General features: G+C 43.7%; 1 protein-coding gene across 2 annotated transcripts in view; it reads left to right on the forward strand.

The window, feature by feature from the left end:
• Nucleotides 1–27,058, forward strand: part of ABHD5 (abhydrolase domain containing 5, lysophosphatidic acid acyltransferase) — a 200,231-nt gene that overhangs the window by 111,743 nt on the left and 61,430 nt on the right. For both annotated transcript variants that reach the window (XM_078663909.1, XM_078663908.1), the window contains one exon: nucleotides 15,809–15,963. In XM_078663909.1, coding sequence (XP_078520035.1) covers nucleotides 15,809–15,963 — 155 coding nt within the window. The remainder of the gene's footprint in view (nucleotides 1–15,808; nucleotides 15,964–27,058) is intronic.

Genomic DNA, 27,058 nt, shown 5'->3' on the forward strand with positions numbered 1-27,058 from the left:
ACTTTCTGCTGGTAAGAGTGTTGATGTCAATGCAGACTACCCAAAGTTTTAGGCTAGAAAACTACTAGCTTCTGGGAACATATATAAGCATCCCTAAGGTGTTCTTCTTCATGGAAACCAGAGATTAGCTTCTTTATGATGCATAGGGCACTACTTCTTTAAAGTTTTTTTCTCTGACTTCTTCATCACTGAGAAGAAGTTTCATTGGCAGACCCTCCGGCATCAGCACTTCCGCGTAGTGCAGATTGTTGAATTTGGTTCTTGTTGTATTTATTGACAAAAGTGCACTATTTCAAACTTTGCTGAAAATTCAGTATTTTTTTCAACTCCATTATTTTGGTCGGTTTAGGACTGAGACCCGTGACACTGAAGCTTTGAAATCATTTTAATGTAATAGCTCCTAAAGTGCTCTGTTAGATTATCTTCTTAGCCATACCTCGCTCTGAAGTAAAGTGTGAGGTATTGGACTTTTTTAAAATGAAAGATCAGTCTTTCCACTAGCTCTTCTTGCATTCCAGTCTCACTCTGTGCTCATTGGAAAACTAATGGCCTGGCAGTTGACCTGTAAAGAAATGTATTGACCTGAACCATAGTCTTTCTTACAAGTACCTTACCAACTGTCCGCAATCCAGGCAAACTTGCGACGGATGTGAAAATACCACCGCTCCTTACTGCACTCCAGGTGACCTCTTCGCTAGCCCAGGGCATGTTCCTTTAATGCCTCAAGATTGAGCAAGTTCTCAGTAGATCTGTATGCTCTAAATAACCTTCAGTCAGTAGCTGGTCTTTTTTCCTACCGAAGAGCAGAAAGCACCGTATGGCGCTGAACTCAAAGCCATCTCTTCAACCTGCCTTCTTTATCACATTCAATCAGTGGCGACTGGTGATACTTGAAAGGTTTGAGGTGTAAACGTTGAGCATGACTTTTATATAGTGAGCAACACAAACAGGTCTAATGGACAAACCTGGGGTCCAGGGTGGGTTCCTCCCCAGGGTGGGTTCCTCCCCCTCCCCTTTCCCCGAGAAAAAATGAAAAAAAGATTGCCAAATGGATCGTTTTAAAGCAATTGAATGTAGTGATAAAGCAAGTCTTATAAAGCAGTGGGAACATTTAATCTTAAAATATTAAACACATTAAAAACTGCCCCATACCTTACAGCATTAACATGTTTAACAGTTATTGTAATGTGTGAATTGTACCGCCTGGCAACTTTAGTCCTTTAAAATGTATGCTCCCCCAGTGTCTTGCATTGCATGTAGCATTAAGTTTGGGAACAAATGCTCTAACCAGGCTTCGGAAAGCACCCACAGTGGCTGGCTGCAACGAGTTATATAGAAATATGTGCAGACAGATCTTTAAATGGGATAAAAAATAGTGGGGTTTCTCTATAAAGAAACATGTCAAATACATTTTGGTGATTCCATAGTGTTCCACCTGACCGGTATTTTGGTTTCTCTCTGAGATGTAATTGCATCCAGATAAATGACACAACAACCGACATATACCTAAAACTGTCAGTGCGATTGACTTTGTCAATGGTTGTTAGCTGCTTAAGATAAATGAGTAACAAAAAGGATTTGTTATAAATAATTAACATTGGAAATGTTTCAATTCTGAAATTGTGAGTCTATGAATTAAATAGCATTGAGGCCTGTGGAAGGAGTTTTGGCCTTCAGTTATGCACACTTTGTGTTAGATGCGTATCCTCTCTTTCTCTGCATAACTCGTCCATCTGCACATCTTCAACCAACCACCTATCTTTCCTATTCAGCACCCTCGTTTCACTCTTTCCCGAAGGCACTTCTTCGCATCTTCTTCACGTCACTGCACCCAAAAATACACTGCACTCGCTCAAACTTTAATTTCTCTTACTTTTGCCTTGCAAATATTTTTACATCAGAGAACCGCCTTCACAATCATTTCCACAAAATGTCAGTTGCAAATGGAAAACGTAAACATTGTTCTGTATGCTCTGCAGAGAGGCCAACCCACTGACAGGCACTTTGTTTGGCTTCAGCCTTAGAACCGGCATGCTCAATCAAAGCCCTTCATAAACACCTGGTATGTCTCAAAGTATGCGCAGAAAAAAAAAATGAACAATAACATTATAAAAAAGCTATCTTTTGGTGGACTGCAAGATTAAGTAAAGCATGTGAAATAAGACAGCCAGGAACTAAATCGCTGAATGCACTGCCTTAACGTTTTTAATATTCATTGTCCGTAAATCTATCCATGTTTTTGGCATCAGAGTTAACTTAGGAGCATGAAGACGGCCAGTTTTAATTACATACTCTGGTACACTGACTTCTTAAGTGACAAACACACAAGCACATTGGGACCCTGGCACAGATTTGTGGGGCTCTTCCACTGACATGGGGTTAAGGCGGAAGTACAGTGATAGAGGGGCACAGATGATGGGACCAGGGCTGTAACCTGAGCACACTGTCATGAGGACACTCAATAGGGGCACAAGAGCAACAGGGAGAAAAGGACTAGCAAGGGATAATTTCAATAGGACGCTGGGCAGGCAGACACAGTAATGTGAAAAAGTCCGGTATGTGTGGAAGTGCTCCTCCACAGTACACAACTATACTTGAGCTCCCAGCACCTACACCTACAGGGTGCAGCTTTCTGCTCTGTTATGCCACATTTTGCTCCCAAGCCTTGCAACCATTCCTGCAAGAAAGGGATTGGATGTGTAGGTCAGCGCTTGCCAGGGATTCCCTGGTCAGCTCAACCGTGGGGACACTGGAGTCTGTTCTGTAAATGGGAGGTCTTAGTTTCTTTTAGCCTGAAATTCTGAGATGTGCTGAAACGTAGGGGGAGGATTAGGCCAGCACTACCATTGGCATAGAACAGCACTGATGGTGAAAGGCATGACAGTAAGCCTATGCCTTGCGTCTTTTAGCTTGAGCATGGTACAAATGTTGGTCACCTGCTAGCAAATCTGGACTAAAAATGGCCCAAAATACTCAACCAGTGTAATAAACATCCTTATTGTTTATTAGATTTATTATGCTCTCCAATACTAAAATAATTTTAAGATTGCACGAAGCCATTTCACCACACTAGTCTCCTCCCTGCAAAATTAGGTAAAGAGTTTGCCACAAGCATCAAAATGTCTGCCCTATGGTGGCCCATATTCCCACTATTATTTCATGTACCACTTCATCCACAATTGAGATTTAGTGAGATAGGATCACTCAAGAAGCTCTCCAGCTGTGACTCTCAAATCGTCCCAACTGGATCTTTGTAGGGCCAACATAGTACAAACATATTTGAAATGTTGGTCATGTACACATAATTAAAGTCATTAGGACATCTTATCTAACTTGTTGAGAACTGTCCACTGTAAGCAAATCATTTTCACTTTGCCGTTAACTCGGATATTTGGATCAATTTCACAAGGGAACAAGAATCCTGGCTGGCCTGCTCATCTCTTGGATCCATTCCGTGGGAGAACAAACGCTGCAGCTCCAGTTCTAACGGGGCCAGCAATGTGCAGCTAAGGCCTGGGGTGTCACAGTGGGGGAAGTTAGAGTGGCGAGGGGTCTCAGCACAATATACATGACACCAGAGATTAGCATCACTTACCATTACAGAGAACAAGGCACCGAAACAGACATGCTTGCATCCACTTCCACGTATGACGAAAGAGTGGGATCTTTTGCCTGTGAATGACGGACATCTGAAATCACGCAGGGATGTAGTCTCCAACGCCCGAAACCGTGACACTGAACGCGTCACAGGCCTACAGAGTGTATACCACCACGGACCACAATGACAACGAAGGGCTTTATAACAGAAAGCCCTGCGTCCTGCGTCACATTGTAGAAAGTTGATTTACTGCCTGACTTCCGTCTCCTGCTTCAGAACGAGACGGAGCAGGCAGCCTGAAACAGACAGCCCAGACTTAAATACATCGATTTGTTTAGAGATACACTTGTATCTCTAAATAAATCAATTCATTTTATATATTTGTTTATAACTGTGTAGGAATTGAAGAGGGGCAAAGCTCCTTAGCCCCAAAGGAGAAACTGCCCCCGCATTCAACCAGTGGGAAGACTGAACCTTACCTGGAGCCTGCCATGCTCCAAGTAAGTGACTACGACCTGCGAGCCCTATTCTCTTGTGAATCGTGCCATGTGATTCTCCATGATCTGTCTGTGGCCTTCGACCAAGTAGATGAAGAGCTCCTTGAAACTTCAATGGAACACAGAAGTATGGAGAGACCTGACTACTGCATCTCTTTTAGCTGGTTAAAATAGCAAATGTGCTTTCCCTTTGTAGTCAATCATATGTAAGGTGTACCACAAGGCTTTACTCTTAACCTTGCTGGCTTCAATATTCACCTTGAAGGTATTGTAGACTTACTCTGTGGCTCAACCGTTATGCTAATAATAGTCAATTGTACCTGAAAGTCACCCCATGTGAGCCGGGAAAGAAATTATACTTTGATTATTCAACATCATCTGAAGATTAACACTCGGAACAACTAATTTTTGCTCATGTTCCCAATGCTCCGTTTGATCAGATCTAGAGTCCCTCAACAATCTTGAATGCATGTTCATCCTAATTGCCTGCACCGAATCCCTAGGAATCATTCTCAACAAGAAACGTAACCAAGTATGTCAAGTTCCACTTGGGCTCAAGAACGATGCAATCCGTCAAGACTTTAAATCAATACTACAGTCCTTGATGGTGTTATGGTTAGGCCAGAGTTCTTCTTGCCCCTCTCAAGGGTGCATATGCTCATATGTTCATGCTGCTGGTATGTACGTTATTGCACTCTGGCTTCTCCTACTACCTGGCACAGAAATTAAATATCTTGAGGAGAAGGGCTTTGCTCATGTTATAACTCAAAGACTTCAAGTCCCATAGCTACTGCTCTCACTGAGAATATCTCGCATTATCAGATCAATCTTATAATAAAACAGAAATGTACTCAAGTGCCCTGACTGCCTGGCACGCACTAAAACAATGCGACAAATGATTTGCTTCATTCATTTCTAGAAGGCAGCTTTCTCAGGATTTCATTCTCTGTGAAGCGGGTTTACTGGAAAATTGTGCCATGTATTGCATGCTGTTATCACTTGGCAAAAGGTCCTCGGCCAGTTCATTCCAGGACACATTTTTCAAATGGGGAGAGTGCCGCTGCCGCTTGCCAAGAGTGCTGGGTGACCGTACAGCCATGCCTTTTCTAAAAGTTACTCCCTGGACTCTGTCACTAGGGCACCTTATTGTAAATGCAACACCCCCTTTCTAAATGAACCTTAATATTGGTGGCTCAAACGTTTCTAACTAAATAATAAAATTCCCTATTTTGGTACCTAACGGGACTGAGGTACATGGAGAACCCAATTTACTCAGGATCACTCCGTTTTGTCAAGCTGAAAGGAAAGACTAGGAACCAGATCTGTGAGTTCTAGAATCAGAAACCTGACCTCTAGACCATGTCACATGCTCATAATGTGAACTAATTGAAATATCACTCCGAAGTAATCATGCTGCTTACAGAAGGCTCTCAAGTGTTTGTAGATCCAGGGACAGGTAGAATTTGATAGATTGTATTTACACCAGACTGTGGGCTTTTCTTCAGTGGACTCCAAAGTAAAATAGTGAAATGTTGCCTTGGGCTCATTGAACGGGTATCATGATACTGTGTTCCGGTACCACTTGTAAAGAAATGTGCATGTATTCTTTCAGACACCTCCAGGATTAATATGGTAAGGCTAATTTTAAAATTAATAAAAAATAGATACTTAATGAAGTACCATCCTTTTAAGTACGTTGCATCCAACACTCATTCATAAGTGCATATGTCAAAGTGAGGAAGGAGCATTAGAAGAAAATGTCTCAGTATTCCACAAGTAGTTATTGATTCAGCAACATGGGTTACATCAAATTTGTATTTTCCGAAAGAAACCTTACTATTCGTTACTACCACTGTTCCGCCAGGCGTTGTGATATTCCTAAATATGCTTGTTTGCTTTTCAAAGCGAGAGTCCAGTTGAGTGTTTCCACTTGCCTCTGTGTTTCCAACTTATCGCTTGTATTTGGGTCAATAGCTTTCCAGAAGTGGCTTAATGCAACAGGTATAAGGCCTTGCATATTCTCAGCCAATTCAAACCTTGTTTACCTTTGGTCATGTGATCTTTTTTGTACACCTCATTGCAGAACTGAGGGCTTTGTTTTCAGCTCTGTGAAGCGGGTATTTTGTCTTCTCTGCAAACTTTAACTAAACTGATTTACATTGGGACAAGCTTGAGTGTAATGACATGCACACGTGATCTGTGTTTTAGCCACTAGCAGTGGTTGAATTCCAATCATTCTTTTCAACGGTAACTGATGCCTTTAGCCTGCCGCAGTAGCCTTCAGTTAAAAAATGTATCCTTATACTTGTAGTGGAATGGTGCACCGGTAAGGTCCTTATCCAAATGATTGTTCAAACAGTCTTTATAAATATTCCTTTTTATTTCGTTTTTGCTCTTCTTTCATGTTTAACATTAATTTCTTATATGAAATCCATATACATAAAACATCCAGCCAACACGTTTCTTTCATAGTATCCCACTTGACCTTCGGCAGGGCTTCTATATATCCAATATGGAATGAATTTCCAGAATTGATACCAATTAATCAGTATGTGGATTAAATACAGGGATACTACTCCTCCTTTTAATGGAACATGTGAATCCTTATATCCTTGGGGTTTATTTACAGATTTTGGCGTGAGGACGGTACCGGACTTTTTGAGGTACCAATGACGGGTAAATAAAACCCCCTGCTATACTTATGGATTAAATAAACCCCAAGGATATAAGGGATACACATGTTCCATTACAAGTAGGAGGAGTATTATCTCTGTATTAAATCCACATACTGATTGATTGGTATCAATTCTGGAAATTCATTCTATATTGGATATATAGAAGCCCTGATGAAGTTTCATGTATGTGGCATTAAGGTCTGCAGCCAGCTGAGACACTGGGATCTCAGGCATCATCTGACAGATTCATCAGGTTCTGAGCATCCCTTGACGTGGCAGACTGTGATCAGCTGGGCTACCTGATGCATTTTGGATGTTGTATAGAAGGGGACAGAGGAGGGTTTGATGCATCATCTGTATAGGTTTGGTATTGAGGAGTGTAATCAGCTGGGCTGCTTCAGACATGAAGATGTTAAATAGGAGGGGACGGAGGTGGATCCAGGCTGCGCCTCACTTGTGATTTCTAACCTTTCAAATGTAAACTCTCCTATTAGAATCTGTTGCCCCTTCATGTTGATTAGAAAGGAGCAAATCAATTGCAAGCTTGTATTGGACAAACTCGGCAGACAGAGCAGCCGATTGATAAGCACGCTCCATCTACAATGGCAAAGCCTGTCAAGGGATCTAGCAGCGGCAGAGGGTCTTGAGGCATATTGGAGGAAACCAAATCATGGAAAATCACTTTTATGGAAATACAAATAATTCGGAAATTAAAAGAAACATTTTGAAGGAAAGCTATTTTTAAGGAAACCCCCAAAACTACGTTAAACTAAGGATGTTGAGGAATATTGAGGGTTTTTTGGGTTCGGGGATGGATGAGGTTTATAGGTAATGATGCATTTCAGAGGGCAGAGATGGGTAGAGTTCAGGCGTAGAAAGGGGCTTTTGGGATTCAGGGTTTGGTGAGTGGTTTTATGGTTTGAGAATTGGTTGAGTCTATGTGTAGAAAGGGTTAGGGGTGAGGTATGGGTGGAGCTTAGGTGTGGTGAGGGAAATTTAGGCGTCTTTTAGGAGTAGTGAAGGGGTCAGAGACGGATGGAGTTTGAGGTGGTGAGGGGTTTGTGAATTAAAAGCATCCAAAGTAATTGTTTCACAATGTTTAGGATATAAATCTGAAATTATGTCCCCTGACGTAAAGCACTGAAATATTTTTTAAATACCTGCATCCATTTTATTTAGACCTTAAACAATAAGCATACCAAAGCCAATTTAGAAAACAAGACATTCTATGACCTGATTTAAATGACATGGTGAATTCCACTCATCCTGCAAATTTTCATGAAACAGTTTAGGTAAGGTTTCTCATCAACGGTGTTCCATGGGATCATTTTTCCAGGAAATCACATACAATCTTCTGTTCTACAGTTTAACCTCAAAACATTATCTAAGCCCTGTTGGCTGGTTTCTGCAGTTTGGAAAGATAATTTTGAGATTCTGCTTGAAACCCGTCCGATCAGATGTAGGCCAGGTTTGAACAGATAGACTGTTCAAAATAAACAGCCTGGGCTGCAAAGCAGTGCTTGCCCTTGAATGCAAACTTGTACGTAGGCACTGAGATGAAATATCTTCTAATGCTCCTTAAAATCCAAGATGCCACCCAACTATGGATGTAGGATAGGCTGATGCCAGACCCCATAGACACTTGAACAGGCTACCCTAGAAATGACCCTCTTCCTCTCAAGGGTTCATAGATGCTCTTGCATGGGACATATGTTTTTTTCTTTTCGAGGCCCTTGATTACTCTGACAACAGCTTTCTTAGACACCTGTAGCTTCTCTGCTAGGGTTTTACAAACGTTTTACATCCACAGTCCAAGCTTTTAGATGGAATGAAAGCATGGGTAAAATCTTTTGCAAGTGCAGCTGTAAAAAACATCTCTGAACTACGAAGCAGACTTGCTCTTGAAGGGCTGTGTTGGCTGTTTTTAGATTGTAAAAATTCCAAATCAAGAAAAGTAGGTAGGTGGGTGGACTGAAACTTCTCTTCTGTTTTTTCCCTGTTAAGCTAAAAAAAAGTCTTCCTGCAGTGAAGCTTTTGCTCTTTAGTAAGCAAGACTTAGGGGCCCATCGTTCTATCGTTCTGACGGGCCTTTGGACCTGAACTTAAAGCTTGCTATCCCTATCATAGGATTGACATTCGACCATCAGATTCTTTAAGAAGGTTGAATAAGGGAACAAGATGTTCATGTTTATTGCATTTAACAAGAGCAGACCGCCCCCTCTCCTGGGGTATCATGACCCTTTAGAGGATGAAGCAGTGCATGAGCTCAGCAACATGAGATGTTAAACAAGACTGACGATGAGTGATCATTGTGGAACTCTGCATGAAATATCCACCCTGTTGCATTTAAATGGGCCCAGTTTAACTCTGTGGAACCTACACTTAAGTTATGAGGAGTACCATACCTGGTGAGAGTAAAACCCTTTGACTCTGGACAAAGTCTGTTTATTAGAGAGTCATGAGCTACATTGTCAAATCCTAATTCCTCAGAATGGATTCTTTCATTTGTTAACAGTAGGTTCAAACTTCATTGCTCAGTTACTGTCGCTCACTTGTATGCTGAATGTGTGCAGGCCTTTATAGGTTAGGATGACTAAGGAAAATAGTGTGCATGAGTAGGGCAGTTTTTAAAGCTGAAGAACAGGTTCTTGTTCTACAAGGATTACAAAACTAAATGGCAATCTGAGGTAAAGGAAACTATGGTGAGTAATGTGATCCATGATATTATTTCTGAATTACTGCAGCTGCGCAAATTGTTATGAGGAGCCTCATTCCTTAAATGAAGAATTGACCTTGCCTTGCCTCTTATGTGAATCATCCATAAGAGAAGATTAAATTCAACTTCAGTGGCATTTAAATCACTATTACCTTATGTGTGTACAGTGTATTCCTTGATACAGCACGTGTTTATGAAGGTTAAGGGTTGGCAACAAAAGGTGCATGTTGATCTGCTCATCTTTTTTAGGGCGCAGCTCGTAATAATTTATTGCATGGATGGATTTTAATCCAGTTAAAAAATATCCATTTAAAAAGGATGGTCCCTTGGTGCATCTCGCTATCAGGGGCAAAGTAGACCCCGCCCAAATAGAACCCAGTCCTTTCCCGCCCACAGTCCATTCATCTTGTACCCCATTTACATTGGTCCCATATGATCTCGCCTTGCTCCTCCCACAGTCACCCCACCCTGCCCCTGTTTCTTTACTTTAATTCATCAGTAGTCTTAGAGGACCATCAGCCATAAACACTGTTGCATTGGTTGAAAGGTGATGTTAAATCTGGATTGACCAAAATTAAAATCCTGATGTTCAAAACAAAAAAGTTTGAAACATTTAAGATACACGCTACCTGTGTAATTGTCATTGTTAATGTTCTTGTTTTAGGTATTCACCCATGCTGAAAATGACCCCAACACTTATTACCTCCCCTAAAACTTACGCTATGGCTTTACCCATCTGTAAAGTGACCAGATCCAACCCTCTAACCTAACACTGATCCCATTCCTCCCTCTCACTTTACGCCTTATCCTCACACTTACACAGTAGCTATGTATTTAATCATAACCAAAACAATAACCCTAAGTCTAATGCGCACTGTTACTCTAATCTTATACCTTACCCTATCCTTAACTTTTACCCTTTCTGTAACTAAAAATTAAACAAGCTTAGCTCTTTGTAGGCTTTGATGAAGGCAAGAAGGTTAAAGTCGTTACCGAGTGCCAATCTAAATTAGGGTTAGTGTTGGAATAGAAATGTCCTTTCCATGGTAAACAGGTGTGTACCCCTGTCTTGAGTGACCCAGCTGCATGTGATATCTGGTATTCTGACTTTTGTGGTCCAGCTCACATGCTAATCCAGCATGCAACCTGAGGCCTAGGCCAATCCTTTTGACTCCGAGGTCCAGAGCCTTGTTATGAAGCTTGGAAGGGCACGCCCTACGATTCCTCTAGCTGACATGGGAGTGCTATCTGTGTCTTGGGTTGTTGACGTTAATTGTGGTCGCAGAGTACTGTTTCAATAATGCTAATGCTAATCAGACCTTTGTCTCTGATTCGGACAGAGTGTGGCGCATGCTGGCCACACTTGTGTAAAGTTCCGCTAGCATGAGACACCCATACCCTTGTGTTGACATCGCATGTGCTTGTAAATTAAGTGTTGTGTGAGTGCAAGATTGCTGAAAGTGGCAGGATTCATTTTGGAACGCCCCTGGATTTTTATGGCAGAAGATGGAGATTGTGGTACAGCCTTCCGAGACATGGATTACTGGCACTCCTGAACTTAAGGGTATAACCTTCGACATCAGAGTATGGAACGATGGAGGTCGGAGTATGGTCACCTAGTAACTGTGGATTGCCGATTTGAACTTCAAGAGCTCTGCCATTTGAGTTGATGGTAGGAGAATTGGGGTGAATCAGCAAATTCAGTTGTAGAGGGAAGAAGGTTTCAAGGGCGGGTTCTCCCCCTTTTGTCACTCCCTGATTGCTACTTCAGGAAGGCTTAAGATAGCCAAGTTTCAGAGGTTTTACACATCATTGTGCTCTGTCCTCAGGTCCTCTGGCACGGAGCCAGCATCGTCACTGTCTGCTGTGAGAAAGAACAGGAAATATGAAAATGAACCACCCAAACCAGTTTGTGAGTGTGGAAAATGTTGGTTCTGGCTGGTACAGAATTGATTCTAGGCTTACTGAATAACAATACTCAACCCTTTCAGTAATAATCAAGGAAAAGCGAAGAGAAGAAAAGGAAAATACCATGAATCAAAAAACAAAAACACACCAAAATTGAATCAGTCAAGGTCTGTATTTAAGGGTAAATCCATAATTTTTTAACATTTTATTGTGTCGCAGTGACACAATTAACAGGCTTGAAAATACAATTTGTTCCAACGGCGCAAGTGATATGGTGAAAAAAGGTGCGAAAAAAGTGCTGAATGTGAACAAAATGTATACACTGTTGTACAACATGGTCATTCAAAGGACATCCATCTCTTGGTACATAAAGCTCTGCGCCGCTTGGGATTTTACATTTCCGTTTCATGTGGGGCAGAGAAAGTAGGGTCAGGATTATCACAAACACGTCGACGGTTCGACCCAATGCGGTGCGTGATTTACTAATAGGCACTGCTGCGGGTCTTCCTCAAGACAAGGTGATACAAGGGACAGCCTGCACAATTCGAAATGGGTGGGATTTTAGGATGATGTGTTTGACATGAGGAAAGGAGCAGTTGGATGAGGTGACTGTGGACCTACCATATATAAACATGGGCATGACAGTGGTATCAACATCCTCTGTCGGGGAAGTGATGTGATGTTTTCTTTAATGAAATCCACTGTTATGTGGAATGTGGTAAATGGTTTTAAGTGAGTATTAAGATCATTTAAAAGAAAGAATATAGAGAAGCAGTCACGTGGAGACACTGGTGCACACTATTCAGGTTTTTAAACTAAACTCAGTTATCAACCTACAGTCAGTGTAAGTTGGTGGTCACGGCGGGTCTTTCTCAAGACAGAGGGGGAAAGGGGTGGTTTAAAGACCAAGGCAGGGGTGTCCTTGGGTTGATCTAGTGTGGCTCAGTGGCCTCTCGCATCTGTCGCGTGTGTATCGGGGAGGAATCTAAATTTCTGTTCCCGGAAACCGCATCCGCTTGAGAAAGACCCGCCGTGACCACCCACTGGGGCACACCTGGGTCGAAACATCGACGAATCCAAAGGTTCAGAATCACCAGGATTCCCACAGTAACCGAAGGAATCCTTAGTTGAGATCAAACCACCATCTGACCAAACCCCAATTGTACCTGTATATACACCTGTATAGATTTATTTTCTGCACTGTATATATTATACTGTTCACTGAGCACTCATTTCACAATAAGTCACAAAAGTGTTTTTTATGGTCTTGCAATGTTTGTACGAATTAATCTATGAATGAAGTAATTCAGTTTTGTAAAGAAGCCAACATGTGTTAATAAGTACAATACAATACTTTGGAACACATAACCTCGGTTTTTTGTGTTTTGAGTAATTGATTTCTCATTGAAACACTATTCCGTGTATCAGAGAGTTGATTTGTTTTTATGTGCATTTATGAGCATTGTTCAAATAATTTGTCTCACCCAACAGAACCAATTCTGTGTGATTGCAGCCAGAAACATTACAACCATGAACAAACGCCTAAAACGGGCCAAAACAATTGGCTCTGCCAGTGCTTATTAGAGAAATGAGTAACAATGATTTTGATCAGAATTATAAATGTTTCAAATCTGAAAATATGAGTGTGAATTACTCCATACTAAGGTCTGTGTAAGGGGTAGTGGTCTTCACAGGCTTTATCATTCCAGTTCTTCCCTTCACTCCTCTTTCCTCGCTTTTTTTCTTTCCACGTCTCTACTTCTTATTTATCGCCCTTTCAATATTTTTACAGCTGTGTACCTCTTTCATACTTATTCACGTAGTATCACAGTTACAATTACCACCAATGACTGGATTGGATGAGCATGTATTCTGAACACTTTCATGACCCGCTGATACATGTGAGACCCAGAGGGACCCGGCCCACTTAAAGCCCTGAGGAGCAGACATAATATACATAGGATTCAACCACAGATCCTATGACTGTGCCCCAGAGTTTGGTGGGATATCATGAGCTATCTTTCAGAGGGATACAAGGAAAGGAAAATGTTGCTGATTGGCTTGTTGATTGGTGGTTTCATGCTAAAGTCAACAAAACCAGAACATGATTGTTGGAATGCTTGAATTAATCTCAGCAAATGGGGACTGCTCTAGGTTACCGTCCTGTAAAAGTTTTGTTTGCTCACTGTGCTCCTACAGAGAGGGGCTGACCATCTGCAACTGAGCATTGGTCTTCGTCCAGTAGGAACTAACCAGCCCAAACTGCCAGGCCAGGTCCCCTCTAAACACGATCACACCCAGCCAGCACACAGGATGCTCGCGTGATGGCTATCTTCTTATTCTTTCTGGAAGCCATCTAGATAATGCTTCCGGTTACACAGGAGTGCTGCATGGCATTTCTCTTAACCAGAAGAAACCAGGAAGAGCTCAACAGCAACCCAGGAAGTAGGAAGAAGATCCTGGGAGACAGAGGAGACAACTTCACATGCATGTGTATTGAGTTCTGAACTATTTGAAATGGTAGAGGTGTGGACATGTAGGAAGCATGGACGTCGTTTAGGGGTCGACAGGGCTTTGCGACCCCTGGCATGCCCCTTGTGATCCGTGGCACTGCTTTTGCGACCCCTAGCGTTAGCAGTGGCAAAATCAGTGCCAGGAACAGAATGGACGTTGGTGGAGGCTCCATTCTTCTTATTTTTTGTCAATGTTTCATTATACTAATAGTGAATAATATTACATGTTTCTCTAAAATTTTAATACAAAAAATATCGAGTACAAATAGCTGAACTATGACTTTCCCTGGCAGCTGCGGTAAGTAAAAAAATGCCTTTAAATGTATGTAGGTTGTGTGCAGTTTTCAGTGTGTTTATGTAAGAGAGAATGTATGTGTGAATGTGTGTGAGTATGTGTGTATGTGTGAGTACGTGGGTATGTGTGAGTACGTGTGTATCTGTAGGCGTGTGTATGTGTAAGCATGTGTATGTGTAAGCATGTGTATGTGTGATTGAAAGTGGAGGTCAAAGGGCTTGTGAAGGCACTTCCGCCATTCCTGGCCTTTTGGTGAATTGACGTCCATGGTAGGAAGGTAACTCTCACACTTTCAGTGGACTTCATTAGGTTTCACTGTAGAATGACAGTGGGAAAAGGTGCCACTTAAACTATTGTGCACCCTAAAGGGCCTTTAGCGTTCAGGACTGGCCGTGCCCTACTCTGTTACCTTTGTGAACACGTCAGCTATGGTTACGAGCAATACAATGTGGAAAAGGTTTTGCGTGATTTCAAAATCAAGGGAAATTTCATTTCCAAATGTGTACATTAGATTTTGGTAAATGTTGACAATATCAATAATATTTTTTTCTAAAAATGACCTGTTTTTGTGTTTTTTGCCAAGAGAAAGAAGTCCATGACATTTTGTGACGTTTGTGCACGTCATTGCTGGGCTGTGGTGTTTGGAAATTGCACGCATCTCAGACACACCTTAACATCAGGTGTCCATGTACAGCGGTGATGTTACATTAAGTCAACATTGACAGAGCAAAGGGACGTGCTAACAGTTAACATAAAATAGTTGTCCGTATTACTTTGATGACCTGGCAACTGTGGATGGCGGGCTACATTTTGGAAACGTGGATAAAAGATACGTTCTTTAGCTACATTCTGAATTTTAGATATGTCGCTCTTTATGCTTTGGCAGTTTGTGTAACATTTTACCAACAAGGAAACGGCATGTAAGTTTTAAAATTGGGCACATGTTTTTTTAATTGATGGTATTCTTGTGAGTTGTGACCAGTTTGCAGAACGAACACTGGTTTCTGGAAAGCTGATAACAGACATAATTTTACATGTGAAGTTTATTCTGCCATTTACTGTCAAATGTAGAGTTTCACAACTTCTTTCTATTGATAGTTTTTCCAAAACATTTTTTAAAACTTTCTTTTGGTCTGTTAAGGAATTCAGTCCACGGAATACACACCGTTTTCAAGGGTTTGCATCGGTTCCCAGGATGATGAAAAGGACCAGGTGTTGCCCTGGTATCTTTAATTAAAAATGAAAACCTTGTGGGATATACTCATGTGACAACATTTATGAAGAGAGGGGTGTTGGTGGAGGGTAACGGTTGGCACTTCAATATGTAGCTCATTTTGCTTCTTAATATTTGACGTAAAAATCTAGAATTTATCTGGTTAGGGGTTTTCACATTGTTAAGGTTAATAGTACAAAGCTAAGAGCCCTTTTATTTCCAATGAAGGCACAAGCATCAGTAGTGCACAAGAAAATAAACAAGAAGGAATACAGACACAAATCACAACTGTCCTAAGAGTCCTTCAAACTGCAATGCTCTTTGCTTGAGAATGAGGGAATCACAACTGGAAGAGACTGTCGCCTTAACACCTGCATTGCCTTTTATCTGCAGGGTAAAACACCTTGTATTGGTGGAGCCATGGGGCTTTCCAGAGAGGCCTGACCATGCGGAGGGCGAAAGACCAATTCCAATCTGGATTAAAGCAGTGGGTGCCGTGTTGAGTCCATTTAACCCCCTGGCAGGACTCCGGGTGGCTGGACCTTTTGGTAAGTGCTGATTTTTTTGCTTTTGTCTGTGTACAGCAAAAGTGGTGCCTTGAAATTCCTAGAGATTCCCTGCTATGCATTTTCTTGTATGGTCGTCTGTTATTGCTGGAACTTGAGTTGTTATTCACATGACCCACACTGAATTATTCAGTCTGGATAAGATACGATTAACTCAGAAAGCAGCCCTGAAGCAGGCAGAGTGGGGTTCAGTTAAATCTGGATTGATAAGAACTCTAATTGTGAACGATTTTCTTAATAGCATGCAATACTTTGCCGGGGGGTCTTATTTATGTGTAGCTGCAGTCTTCCTGCCTCCATCCTACCCCCTCTTCCCTTTCTCCATACCCACCTCTCCCTTCCTGCTCAGACACTAGTTGTGGATCAAAAATCTGAATGCACCCCTCTCCTAGGTTTACTCGTTTGATGGTTTATGGGCCTGCAGTTGAGAAAGGGTCACATGACCACACCACCAGCTGATGCAACCCCTCCTTTACGGCGTCTCATCCTGGGTGTCAAGGAAAAGGACAGAGAGGACAAGGGTGGCATACCTGTATGGGCACGGAAGGGCCTCTGCACTGTTTTTTACTACCTGTTCAAACCAAACTGAACACATCTACAACAACTAATATTCACACAATCTGTTGATTACTAATCTCGGCAAACAAGGTCACGCCAACCTACCCTCACCCACCAAACAATTTCCTCCTCTACCAAACACTCCTACATCTACACAAGGGTCCCTTCACTTCTACACAACCCACCACGACTCTGTGCTAAACCCAAATTCAACACATCTCTCCCCGTATGCCACTGGTCCACACAGTACATAAACATACATCCCCAGTGTCATACACCCTCTCCCTTTTCTCAGTAAATCCTTCCTCTGTGCCTTTCCAACTCTAAATATTGTCCATGCCAGCTCTCTCAACCCCCTATCAAACCCTCTCCCTACACAGCCCCCTCTTCCTGCCACCCAAAGCCCAGGACAACACTTCTTCAACGCTCCTCTCAACTAATAAACCTAAGTGTTCCCCTTACTCACCATATAGCTAAGCCTTATAACCCGTGTATCTCATCTCCCATTCCCCAGAGGCTCTACTTTAACACCTCACCTTGCCCCTCACCTTCAAGCTCCACACCTCTTCACTCCCTCAACTTCAACCTGAACCCATCTTCATTCCTTCTCATTTCAACTCTACATATCAAGTCACTTCGCCAATATCACACAATATTAACCAACCAAAACAAACCCAAAAACCTACACAACCTTTTGTGTAAAACAGCTCAGACATTGCTTACCTCATATCCATCCAACACCAGCACGTTAGCACTATGCACTTAATGTCCATTCGCACCCTTCTGTACCTCACAGTTTCCAAGCAGCAAAGACACCACCTTCTCAGTCCAAAACTACACTACAATATGACTCGCTCAGCCGGAATTGAGAATGATAAAACCCGACCCTCATGCTCTAGCACCTGCTCTCACCTATCCCCTTCCTCCTTCAGTATGCCAAAAATAAAGCCGCCATACACCAGTCAACATAACTTCCTTTCCCCTTGTCCACCACACAAAAACTCAACTTTTCAAAGACAACTCCACAGCCCATTGCCTCAGTTCCAACCATCTATAAGAATATAACAATATATTTAGATTTGAAAAATCTCTTCATGTTTATTCTAACATAGAGAGAGAGAAATTGTGAAAAGAATAACAGTATGTTTTTTTATGTGCAACATACATGTGATATTGTTACATGTATGTGCATATGGATATATTTAAATATATGGGTTTATGCTGTGTATAGAGATATGACTAAACATAATGTGTACATGTGTGTCTGTTAAAATTTATACATGTATATCAATATACGTCTGTGTCATTTTTTCTTTATTAAAAAAACAAAAACCTTTACCTCTTTGTTTCCGTCCACTGATTAATCCCAGAGGTTTCCAGTCACTGTGGGATACCAAACCTTTACTGATCCACTTCAATTAATCTATCCCTATTCAAAACACTCAAATATATGCATAAGATCTAAAGGAAGCGCATATTATTAATCTACTACAGGTTTACCTTTAACCTTGGGTTCCTCAGTAGTATGCTTTTCACTGCAAAGCACTTGAGCACCTCATCTGGGGTAGTAAGCGCTATATAAAAACAATTTTGCAATCGGTTGGTCGACACATTACTGTGTAATTCTATGAAAATGTCACTTTGTGTTACTTAGGCTTTCACAGGCAAGTTTTTCTGATTGTTTCTCAAAATCCTTATAATAGTAACAATGCCTTTCATTGTATCGGGAGACCGGACATAGCTGCCCATTGTTGTCCCTGGCATGCCGGTTGCGATCTGTGATGCAAGGGTGGGAAATTTCCACTGGGGAGACACGCTTGTGGTCTTCTTATACGCTGACGATGCATTGGTATATCTGCACCAGCCGACGTTCTCTGTCCCTATCATGTTAGCTGTCCTATACGAATTCAGTGAAGTGTCTGGGTTGTGTGTTTTCTGTATCAAATCAAAACTGTTCCCGTTAGGGTAGGTGACTGGGAGACATGTGCAGAATTTGCTGCCTTGTCTGGGCCTTCCTTGGGAGACGACAGGTGACTGATATCTCAAGATCTGAATTGCTCATGGGGTAGCGGCATTTGACGCTTTGAATATGGATAGCGTGCTAATGGGGCTAAAACCCAGAAGTAAAGTTTTGAAACACGCAGCGGTTGTCTTTGATGGGGAAGCTGGCATTGGTGAAAATGATTACTCTGCTGTGCTGCCTGTTTGTGTTTCAGGGGCCCATGTTCAAGATCCTTAGGAAGTACTTTAGTCAAATTGGGCAAACTGATAGTCGATCTGCTACAGGCCTCAGGGAGGAAAGGGTTAGTCTGGCGATACTCAAGCACGGTTGGAGGAGGGGGGGACTTGAATTACCGTGCCTAGATCTTTATTATTTGGCAACTCAATTGCAACATGCAGTACTTTGGTTTGATGAAAGAGAGAATTGGGAGCGGAAATAGTTGTGTGGTACTTGTGATGATGTTCCTTTGCCTGAACCTTTGATGATGTGGCGGGGTTCTTGCCTCGATGCCGTATGTTGTCCGACAATATGCAGAGCATGGGAGAGGGCAGTCAGACTTGTATCTTAGGGCTCTGTCTGCACCAGATATGAGTATTTAGACATTGCGTCCCTTTCCTCAGATCGTGCAGAGCATGTCAGATGACAGGTGGCGTGCCTGTGGGTGTGACTCCTTGCAATACTTGTATCATAATGACAGGTTTATGACGCTGGCACATGCAGCTGAAACGTTTGCTTTGGGTATTAGTCAGTTTTTACAATTTGCTAAGATTGCAGCGACAGCCTGTGCGATATGGCCTCACTTCCCTGAGCTTCCTTGGGAATCCTAGGCATTAGGAACATTACTGAATACTGTATGTCTATAGGGCACTGCAGGAAGATTTACCTCTGAGCGACTTGCCGGTGTGCAACATGTGGCATGAGATGCAGGGGCCTCCTCTTTCTGTTAAAGAATGGGAGAGTGCTCATGAAGGGGTGAGCAGGACTGCTACAAATGTGAGGTTTAAGCTACTCCAGTATAATGTAGTGCATCAGGTATACCTCACCCGAATATGCTGCATGCAATCTACCTGGTGTGATCACCTCCTCATTGTACCAGGCAGGGAGCAGACTTTCTGCATATGTTTAGGGGTGTCCCAAATTAAATACTTTCTGGCAGACAGTTTTGGAGTCCTTGAATGCAGTCACGGGGTCGTCTATTCCTAGGGATGTTGGTCAGTTCCTGTTGGGAATGATCACAGCTCGAAAGAAAAAGAAGCTTAGTAGAAAGTTTCTCCTCTTGGGTTTTGTACTTGTTAAGCAGAGAATAGCCATCAAGTGGTTGTCTCCAGTAGCCCCGAAAGTATCTGAATGGCTGCCTGATATAGCTGAATGGGTGGTGGCCGAGGGAAGCCATGTGCGAAAAATACGTAGAGATAATGAGCTTACGGATGGCCTGCAGGCCTGGGTGGCAGTCCTTGTTGAGCTTCTGGAGTCCCTGGATGCCCTGCCCTTGTGACCTGTGGGATTAAAGTGAGGGAGGGAAGAAGTTATTTGATTGATTGACTTTGATTGGAGAGCACCAATACTGTATATGATCATGTGGGGACATGACATTGAAAAGACTTTTGCACTGAGACATTATTTTGCATCATGTAATACTTCGGTGTGTTCTGGTAGAGCTTGATGGGGAGGGTTTGGGCTTGTCACTGTTTTTTATAGTTAACAGTGCTATTTGGATATGGTAAACTTGTTTGTCATGTTTAAATGCCAATAAAAACCTATAATATATATATATATATATATATAGATATAGATATAGATATATAGATTAGATATATAGATATAGATATAGATATATAGATATAGATATATATATACCCCCAACAGCTAACCTGCTAGAAGATCTTTTTTTATTTTTATCGGGTGAATACACTTTAAGAGTTGGCAGTCTTGGTGCTCACATGGCCATAACTGTTGAGCAGAGACAGTACACAAGCATCTGCAGGCACCACCTCCCAGATGATTTTAAGGTTGGCGGGGGAGAGTGTTTGAGGTATTACTAGCACTTAGGCAATGCCAGTCTGGCTTGTTGGAGTTCAACATCTTTGGGGACCAGTTGTTCCACAGACCTAAATAATTTAAAGGAGGACATGTGGTGGTCAAATGGATGACGAGAAAAACTTTATTTGGCATAGCAATTATCTTTTAAGATCTTCAGTTTTTAGGTCTCCCCTAAGCAGCGCTTGCGCTGTCTCTTAGAGACATGCTGTATTCAGGTATGGACTTTAAATTCCAACTATTTTCCGCCCATCTTTTCAATTGGCTCCTGTTACTGTCCTTTGCAAATGGTTGCTTTTGATTCGTGAATAACTTAGTAATATCTATTTTTCTCCTTTTGTAACCGCCCATGAGGACTGGCCCTCTTAAGTGTATTGTTACTCTACATGTTTTAATCACAGCCTATGAGCACTATTTTCTTAAAGCACTTTTTTCTTGCCTGCTCTTGCAGGCAGGAGACGCTGTCCCCCAAAGTTTCTTTTATTTAAACCAGCACGGCTCAGCTTTAATAATGGCGGCTGTGCCTTTCTTTTCTTATTTGCGGCTCGCCGAACTCAGCCACAGAACTTTTTTTTTCTATTTTTGTACTTTCGGTACAATCACAGCACGCCCCGCTTTAGCTTTAAACTTCTTAAGCTAAAGCACAGGTGCCGCGATTTCTTCAAAAGTAAATAAATAGAAAAATAAAATGCAACCGCACACCTTTTTTCTATTTATTTACCTATGAATAAATTGCGGCACCCACGCTTCAGCTAGGGATGTTGAAAGCTAGTAAATAAATAGAAAAATAAAATGCAACGCACATCTTTTTTTCTATTTATTTGCTTTAGAAGCAATAGCGGCACCTGCACTTTAGCTTAAGATGTTTAAAGCTAAAGCGGGGCGTGCTGTGATTGTACCGAAAGTACAAAAATAGAAATAAAAGTTCTGTGGCTGAGTTTGGCGAGCCGCAAATAAGAAAAGAGTATTTTACCACCCAATAGGATTGTGTGGTAAAATACCGACTCTTAAGGGCCTTAAGGAGTGTCAGCTACATATGGATTTACAGAATCGGTATGTTTACCGATTCGGTAAAATACCGAAGTGGTAAATTTACCGATTCTGTAAATAACTACCCACCTACATCTCAAAACCCAAATACCGGTCGGTAACGGCCGAAATCGGCTGTTACCGACCGGTATTTGGCTACCTACATCTGGCCCATAGTCTTTAGTCCCAAATAGTTTTTGTTTGGCCCTTTGGGTCCACAAGAGAGTGAGCATTGCGTGTTTGAGGTGCCCCAATCAGTAATGTAGAACTTCCAGGAAGGGTTGAAGCTTGAGACAAAATAAATGTAGGTGTGAGTAAGGGTACTCAAGATGTTAGCAGTGTAGAGAACTTCATAATTGGGGTCAGTGGTGGTTAGCAATGTTGGATGAGTGTGTCGAGTAAGGTTTGGGAGAGTAGGGGACAGATCCAGTCAGGGGTGTTAGCGAGTAGGCCTAAGCCATAATTAGTATATCTGAAAGAAACACGTTACTTATAGATTCCTTACCTTAGAATTACCCCAGGCATCAGACTGGATCCGGAAAGTTTTTTTGTCAGCAGTACCTCTGCGCGATGGAAGGTGGCGTCAGTTGGCTCCGCGTCCGTTGTCCGCATCGTGGTCGCCAGGTTGACGCCGCGGCAGCTACTTAGACGCCGCCCTTGCTCGCTGACGTCAGTTCTTTCTTTTTCTGCGCCAGCCAGCGCACATTTGGGAAGAGCGGTACCTCAGTCATTTTTTGACTACGTTTTTGTTGACTTTGGTCGACTTCGTGTTTCGAGTCTTCGTCTCCGCACAGGTGCACGAGGGATGCCCGGTTTTAAGGCCTGTAGTTCCTGTAACCGGCTGATGGTGACGGATCCGCACAGTGTGTACCTCTTTTGCCTGGAGCACGACCACGACCCCAAGTCGTGCTCCTACGGTCAGTTGTTGACGCCGAAGGCTTTGCGGAAGTGGCCCCGAAAGCTGATTAAATGTTGACAGTCTGCTCTGCGCCGTTCGAGGTCAAGGTCGAGAGGGAGGTCGAGGGACCAGTCTCGGAGCCATCGCCATTCCGACAAATCATTGGAGTCTTCGCATTCGAGGTCGGGTAATTCGAAGCATAAGAAGAAGTCGAAGAAGCATCGTCACCATTCGACTTCTCCTCTTCTGTTGGCCGACCCGATGAATAGTGTCCCTCCCGCGGCTCTGTGCGTGGATCCCGATGGATCGACTCCGAGCTTCTCTCCCTTTTTGGGGTCCGGAGCGACTCCCGCCCAGCTTCATACGTTCTACGAGGCGATGCATGCCATCTTTGGGCTTACCGACCCCGCTGGCACGCCTTCGGGCCTCACAGACTCGGTTGGGAGGGCCTAGGTCTTTGCCGCCGCTGGCTCTGGCCCCGGCGCAGCAGGCCCCCCTTGGATCCAGGCCTTTATCCGGATCAGCGCCAGTTGACCTCATTATACCTCCGCCGGCGTCGCTTCCTCCAGCACCACTACCGCATTCGGCGCCGGTCGGCTCCCCGGCTGGCACGACCTCGGCCTCCATCCTGATGTGAACACGGAGCCGGACCCGACGCCAATGGGTACTTTTGTCCTTGTGTTCCACCCTGGCCATTTGTAGCCTGTTTGGCAGCCAGAGGAGGGTGGGGAGGACTGGGAGGAGTCAGGTGACCCTTTAACAGATCAGCTAGAGACTGAGCAGGACTGGAGAGAGGAACTGGGGGAAGCTAGTGGTCTTGACACTTCACCCTACCTTGACATATTGTCTAATCCTACCGTGGCTACGGAGGAGGGAGCTTCATACGCTGTGGTGTTGCGTAGGGCTGCTCAAGCTTCCTACGGTGGCGTTCATGACTAACCTCCTGACTGAGGTGCTTCAACCGGCAGCAAGCTCTTCGGAGCCCCTGCTGCCATTTAATGAGGCCCTCACCGACGTCATTTTGGGCACGTGGTCCAGGCCCAACACGGGGGCTCCCATGGACAGGATGATCGCCCGATGCCACCGTCTGGCTCCGGGCGACCCCACTTTCCTCTCCCAACACCCCACCCAGAGAGCTTGCTGGTCCAAGCCTCCACCTCCAAAAGCGCCTTCCCTATCGCTCCACCAGAAAAGGAATCCAAGAAGCTGGACCACCTAGGCAAGAAAATGTTCTCTTCCGCCAGCTTAGGACTGCGGTCCGTAAACCCTGCATGTTTCTTGGGCCATTATTCGCATTCTGTGTGGGATACGATGGCGCAAGTGCTGCCTCAGTGTCCGTAGGAGGCCCGTGCATTGCTCTTCCAGGCTGTTGCCGCCGGGAGAGATGCAGCAAAGTTTACGATCCGTTGTGGGCTGGACACCGCCGACTCTCTGGGCAGGACCCTTTCAACATCGGTAGCGATTCGCCGCTATGCCTGGATAAGGTCCACTGGCTTTTCAGGGGATGTCCAGAACACTCTGATGGACATGCCTTTTGATGGCCGTCACCATTTTGGCTACAAAGCAGACAACGCCCTTGAGCAATTCAAGGATTCACAGGCTACGTCCAAGTCCTTTGGGCCCTCCTCCCGTACGGCGCAGTCTGCTTTTCGCCCCTTTCATGGTTACTGAAGGGGTGCCCCGCCACATCCTACCCAGAGCCACAGGCCTCAGCAAGTTACCCAGTCTTCGCTTCCCCGGGGACGTGGAAACAACCAGCGAGGTTCCGGGGGTCAGCGGGCAGGCCAGTCCACCAACCCCCCCCTCTGCAGCAGCCTCCAAACCCTCCTAGTCCGTCCTTTCAGGCCCATCAAACGCCAGTGGGCAGCAGGATTCTCCATCACCTCCCCCACTGGCGCACCATCACTTCAGACAGGTGGGTTTTGCAAATAGTCCGAAGGGGCTACTTCCTCCCTTTCGAGACTACCTCTCCAGCCATACCACTGCGATCCCACCGCATGTCGGAGGATCACCTGGCTCTGGCTCTTCTCCAGCAGGAAGTTACGGCTCTCTTAGCTAAGGGAGCCATCAAGCGCGTCCCTGTCCCAGAAGTAGGTCGTGGTTGCAAGACTGGATGGTACCGTTGGTCTTGCAGGATGCTTATTTTCACATCCCCGTCCTGCCTGAGCTGAGTGACCATAATACGAACTACATAATGTTTCCCATGAGTGAGAGCTGCCTGCAGAAAAGGTTTAATAATCGGAGTAATTCTGCAGTGAAGGAGAAATCGAAAGTATTAGAGAAGCTATAAGCAGTCCATTAGTATCTGAGCAGTATGCAGAACTGATATCTTATGCTATGTAAAAGTGAGTTGAATGGCACAGTAATCACCCATGAGGATATCCAGGTGCTTGTAGTCCCTGCTGAGCTATTCGAAGAGCCATGTCTTCAACTTCTTGCACAACTTAAGAATTCAGGAGGAAGCTCTGATGTGCTGAAGGAGTTTGTTCCATGTTTTGGGTGTGATGTAGGAGAATGAACAACCGCCTGCCCTCCTTTTGTGAATGTGGGCGGTGGGGGAGAGAGTGTGAAACAGAGTATAGGTGTCTTGCTGGCTAGGGGAAGTGTATGCGGTTGTTCATGTATGCTGTTCCAGTGTTGTTTAAGGCTTTGTTTGTGTGTGTGAGAAGGTTGAATTGGCTGCATATGTGAATGAGGAGCCAGTGAAACTTCTTGATGTGCAGTGTGATGTGGGTGGAGTGTGGGAGGTTGAGTACAAGTTTTTTTTGGAGGGGTTCTGGATGGTCTGGAGTCTGTGTAGGAGTTGCTTGGAGATTCCAGCGTAGAGTGTGTTGCCTTAGTCGAGGCTACTAGTGATGAGTGCTTGCAGCCACTTACAGATCTCACGTAACATGTGTAGGGTGTTGAAGAAGAAGGTGCTCACTGTGTTAATTTGTACAATCATGTTGAGCTTGTTGTCTAGGACAGTGGTTCCCAAACTTTTTCATCTTGCGGCTCCCTTGACCTTTAGGCCGTTGGCCACGGCTCCCCATTATGCTCCTTTCGTTTGATGGGGGGTGTTTACCCAGCCACAGGGGTCGTCCATTTTTCTTCCTGAAAATAATTAGTATGAAGCCGATGAAGGTATTATAATCAAAGATGTAGGGCTCACTCCTGGGAACCATATGGAGGGGGAGAAAGGTGGGGGACCAAATCAATAATTCTCATTTGCACCTTTCGTGCGGTTGCTATGTGTAAAAGTGCAGCTATTATGTGTTTCATTATTTGTGGCAGTAAAGCACAATGGATATGTGTATCATGAAGGTGCAGATTGCTGCACTTTACTAAACTAGGGGCACTCGAATTATGCAGAGGGCAGGGCAAATCGGCTCTTAAATTTCTTGGATGCACTGGAAGACCTGGAATGCACTCTGGGGCTCTTTGGAATGCATTGGCTCTGATAGCCCTACGATTGGCACTGCCAGCCCAGAAATGTGCACTGAAAGCCCTGTGAGATGTACTGGCGGATCTGGAATGTGCATTGGCAGCATTATGATCTGGAGCAGGGTTCTCCCTGCTGCTTTTGTAGTTAAAGTTTTACTGTTCTGATTATTGTTGCGCTCCTGTCCTACTATCAGTGTCACACAATGCCCTGTTTACTACACTGCACAATAAGCGTTGCTACATCATTTCCACTGAGTTTACAGAGCAGGCTACTTCGGAGAGTCTAAGATCGACTTCTATATTCATGGGAGCACAGCTCTACCTGCATCAAGGCCAACGCAGGACCAACAGATGCATGATTGGAGAGGCCGATTTTAATGCTGGAACATATATTATGATTCAATAAGTAACCTGCACTGTATAATTGAGTGTACATTTCAATTTACGATGCCTCTGCAGCCCATTTGTATTCAGTTATTCTAGTCTGGGAAGCAAGCAAAAACTGGCTTGTTCAAACAGGACATTCAAAGCAGTGACATATATAAGAAAAAAATGTCCGCGGACTATTGGGGTGACACTGTGCAAACTTTAACAAGAGGTTTGGTTCAAACCAATCTGTGGCTCACATGGGGAGGGAGGTGCTGGATGTGTCTAAGTGCCCAGGACTTGATGGAAGATTGAAGGGCAATCAATGTCCTTGCACAGCCCCACTGTGTTTAAAATTTGAAAAATAGAAAATTATGAAAGCAAAGTACATTAGTCAAAGGCTTTGCACAGCTCTTAACAGCAGGAACATAAACCTACTGAGGTTTTTCTATAATATTTGTAAATTGGATAACACTGCTAGTGGCCACAAGTTTTCACCCGCCTGCTTTTGCATGCAGTGCTGCACCAGCGATGGCTTCCAGGCGCTGTGAATTATTATTTTCAAGGGGCCGTTGTGTGTAAAAGCAGGCTATCTGCAAATATTTCCTTTTACTGTTGGCACACAGGATATTTTATTTCTTCCGTCTTAAGGTACACCTCCGAGTCTCATTCCAGGCTCACTGACCTAAATCCCGGCACCCCGTCTACCTGCCTGCAGACCTTGTGTGACCCACTCAGGCCCCGTCCTCCTCCCGTGAACTGCC

The sequence above is a fragment of the Lissotriton helveticus genome, chromosome 10, assembly GCF_964261635.1.
Source record: "Lissotriton helveticus chromosome 10, aLisHel1.1, whole genome shotgun sequence".
Lineage (NCBI taxonomy): Eukaryota > Metazoa > Chordata > Amphibia > Caudata > Salamandridae > Lissotriton > Lissotriton helveticus.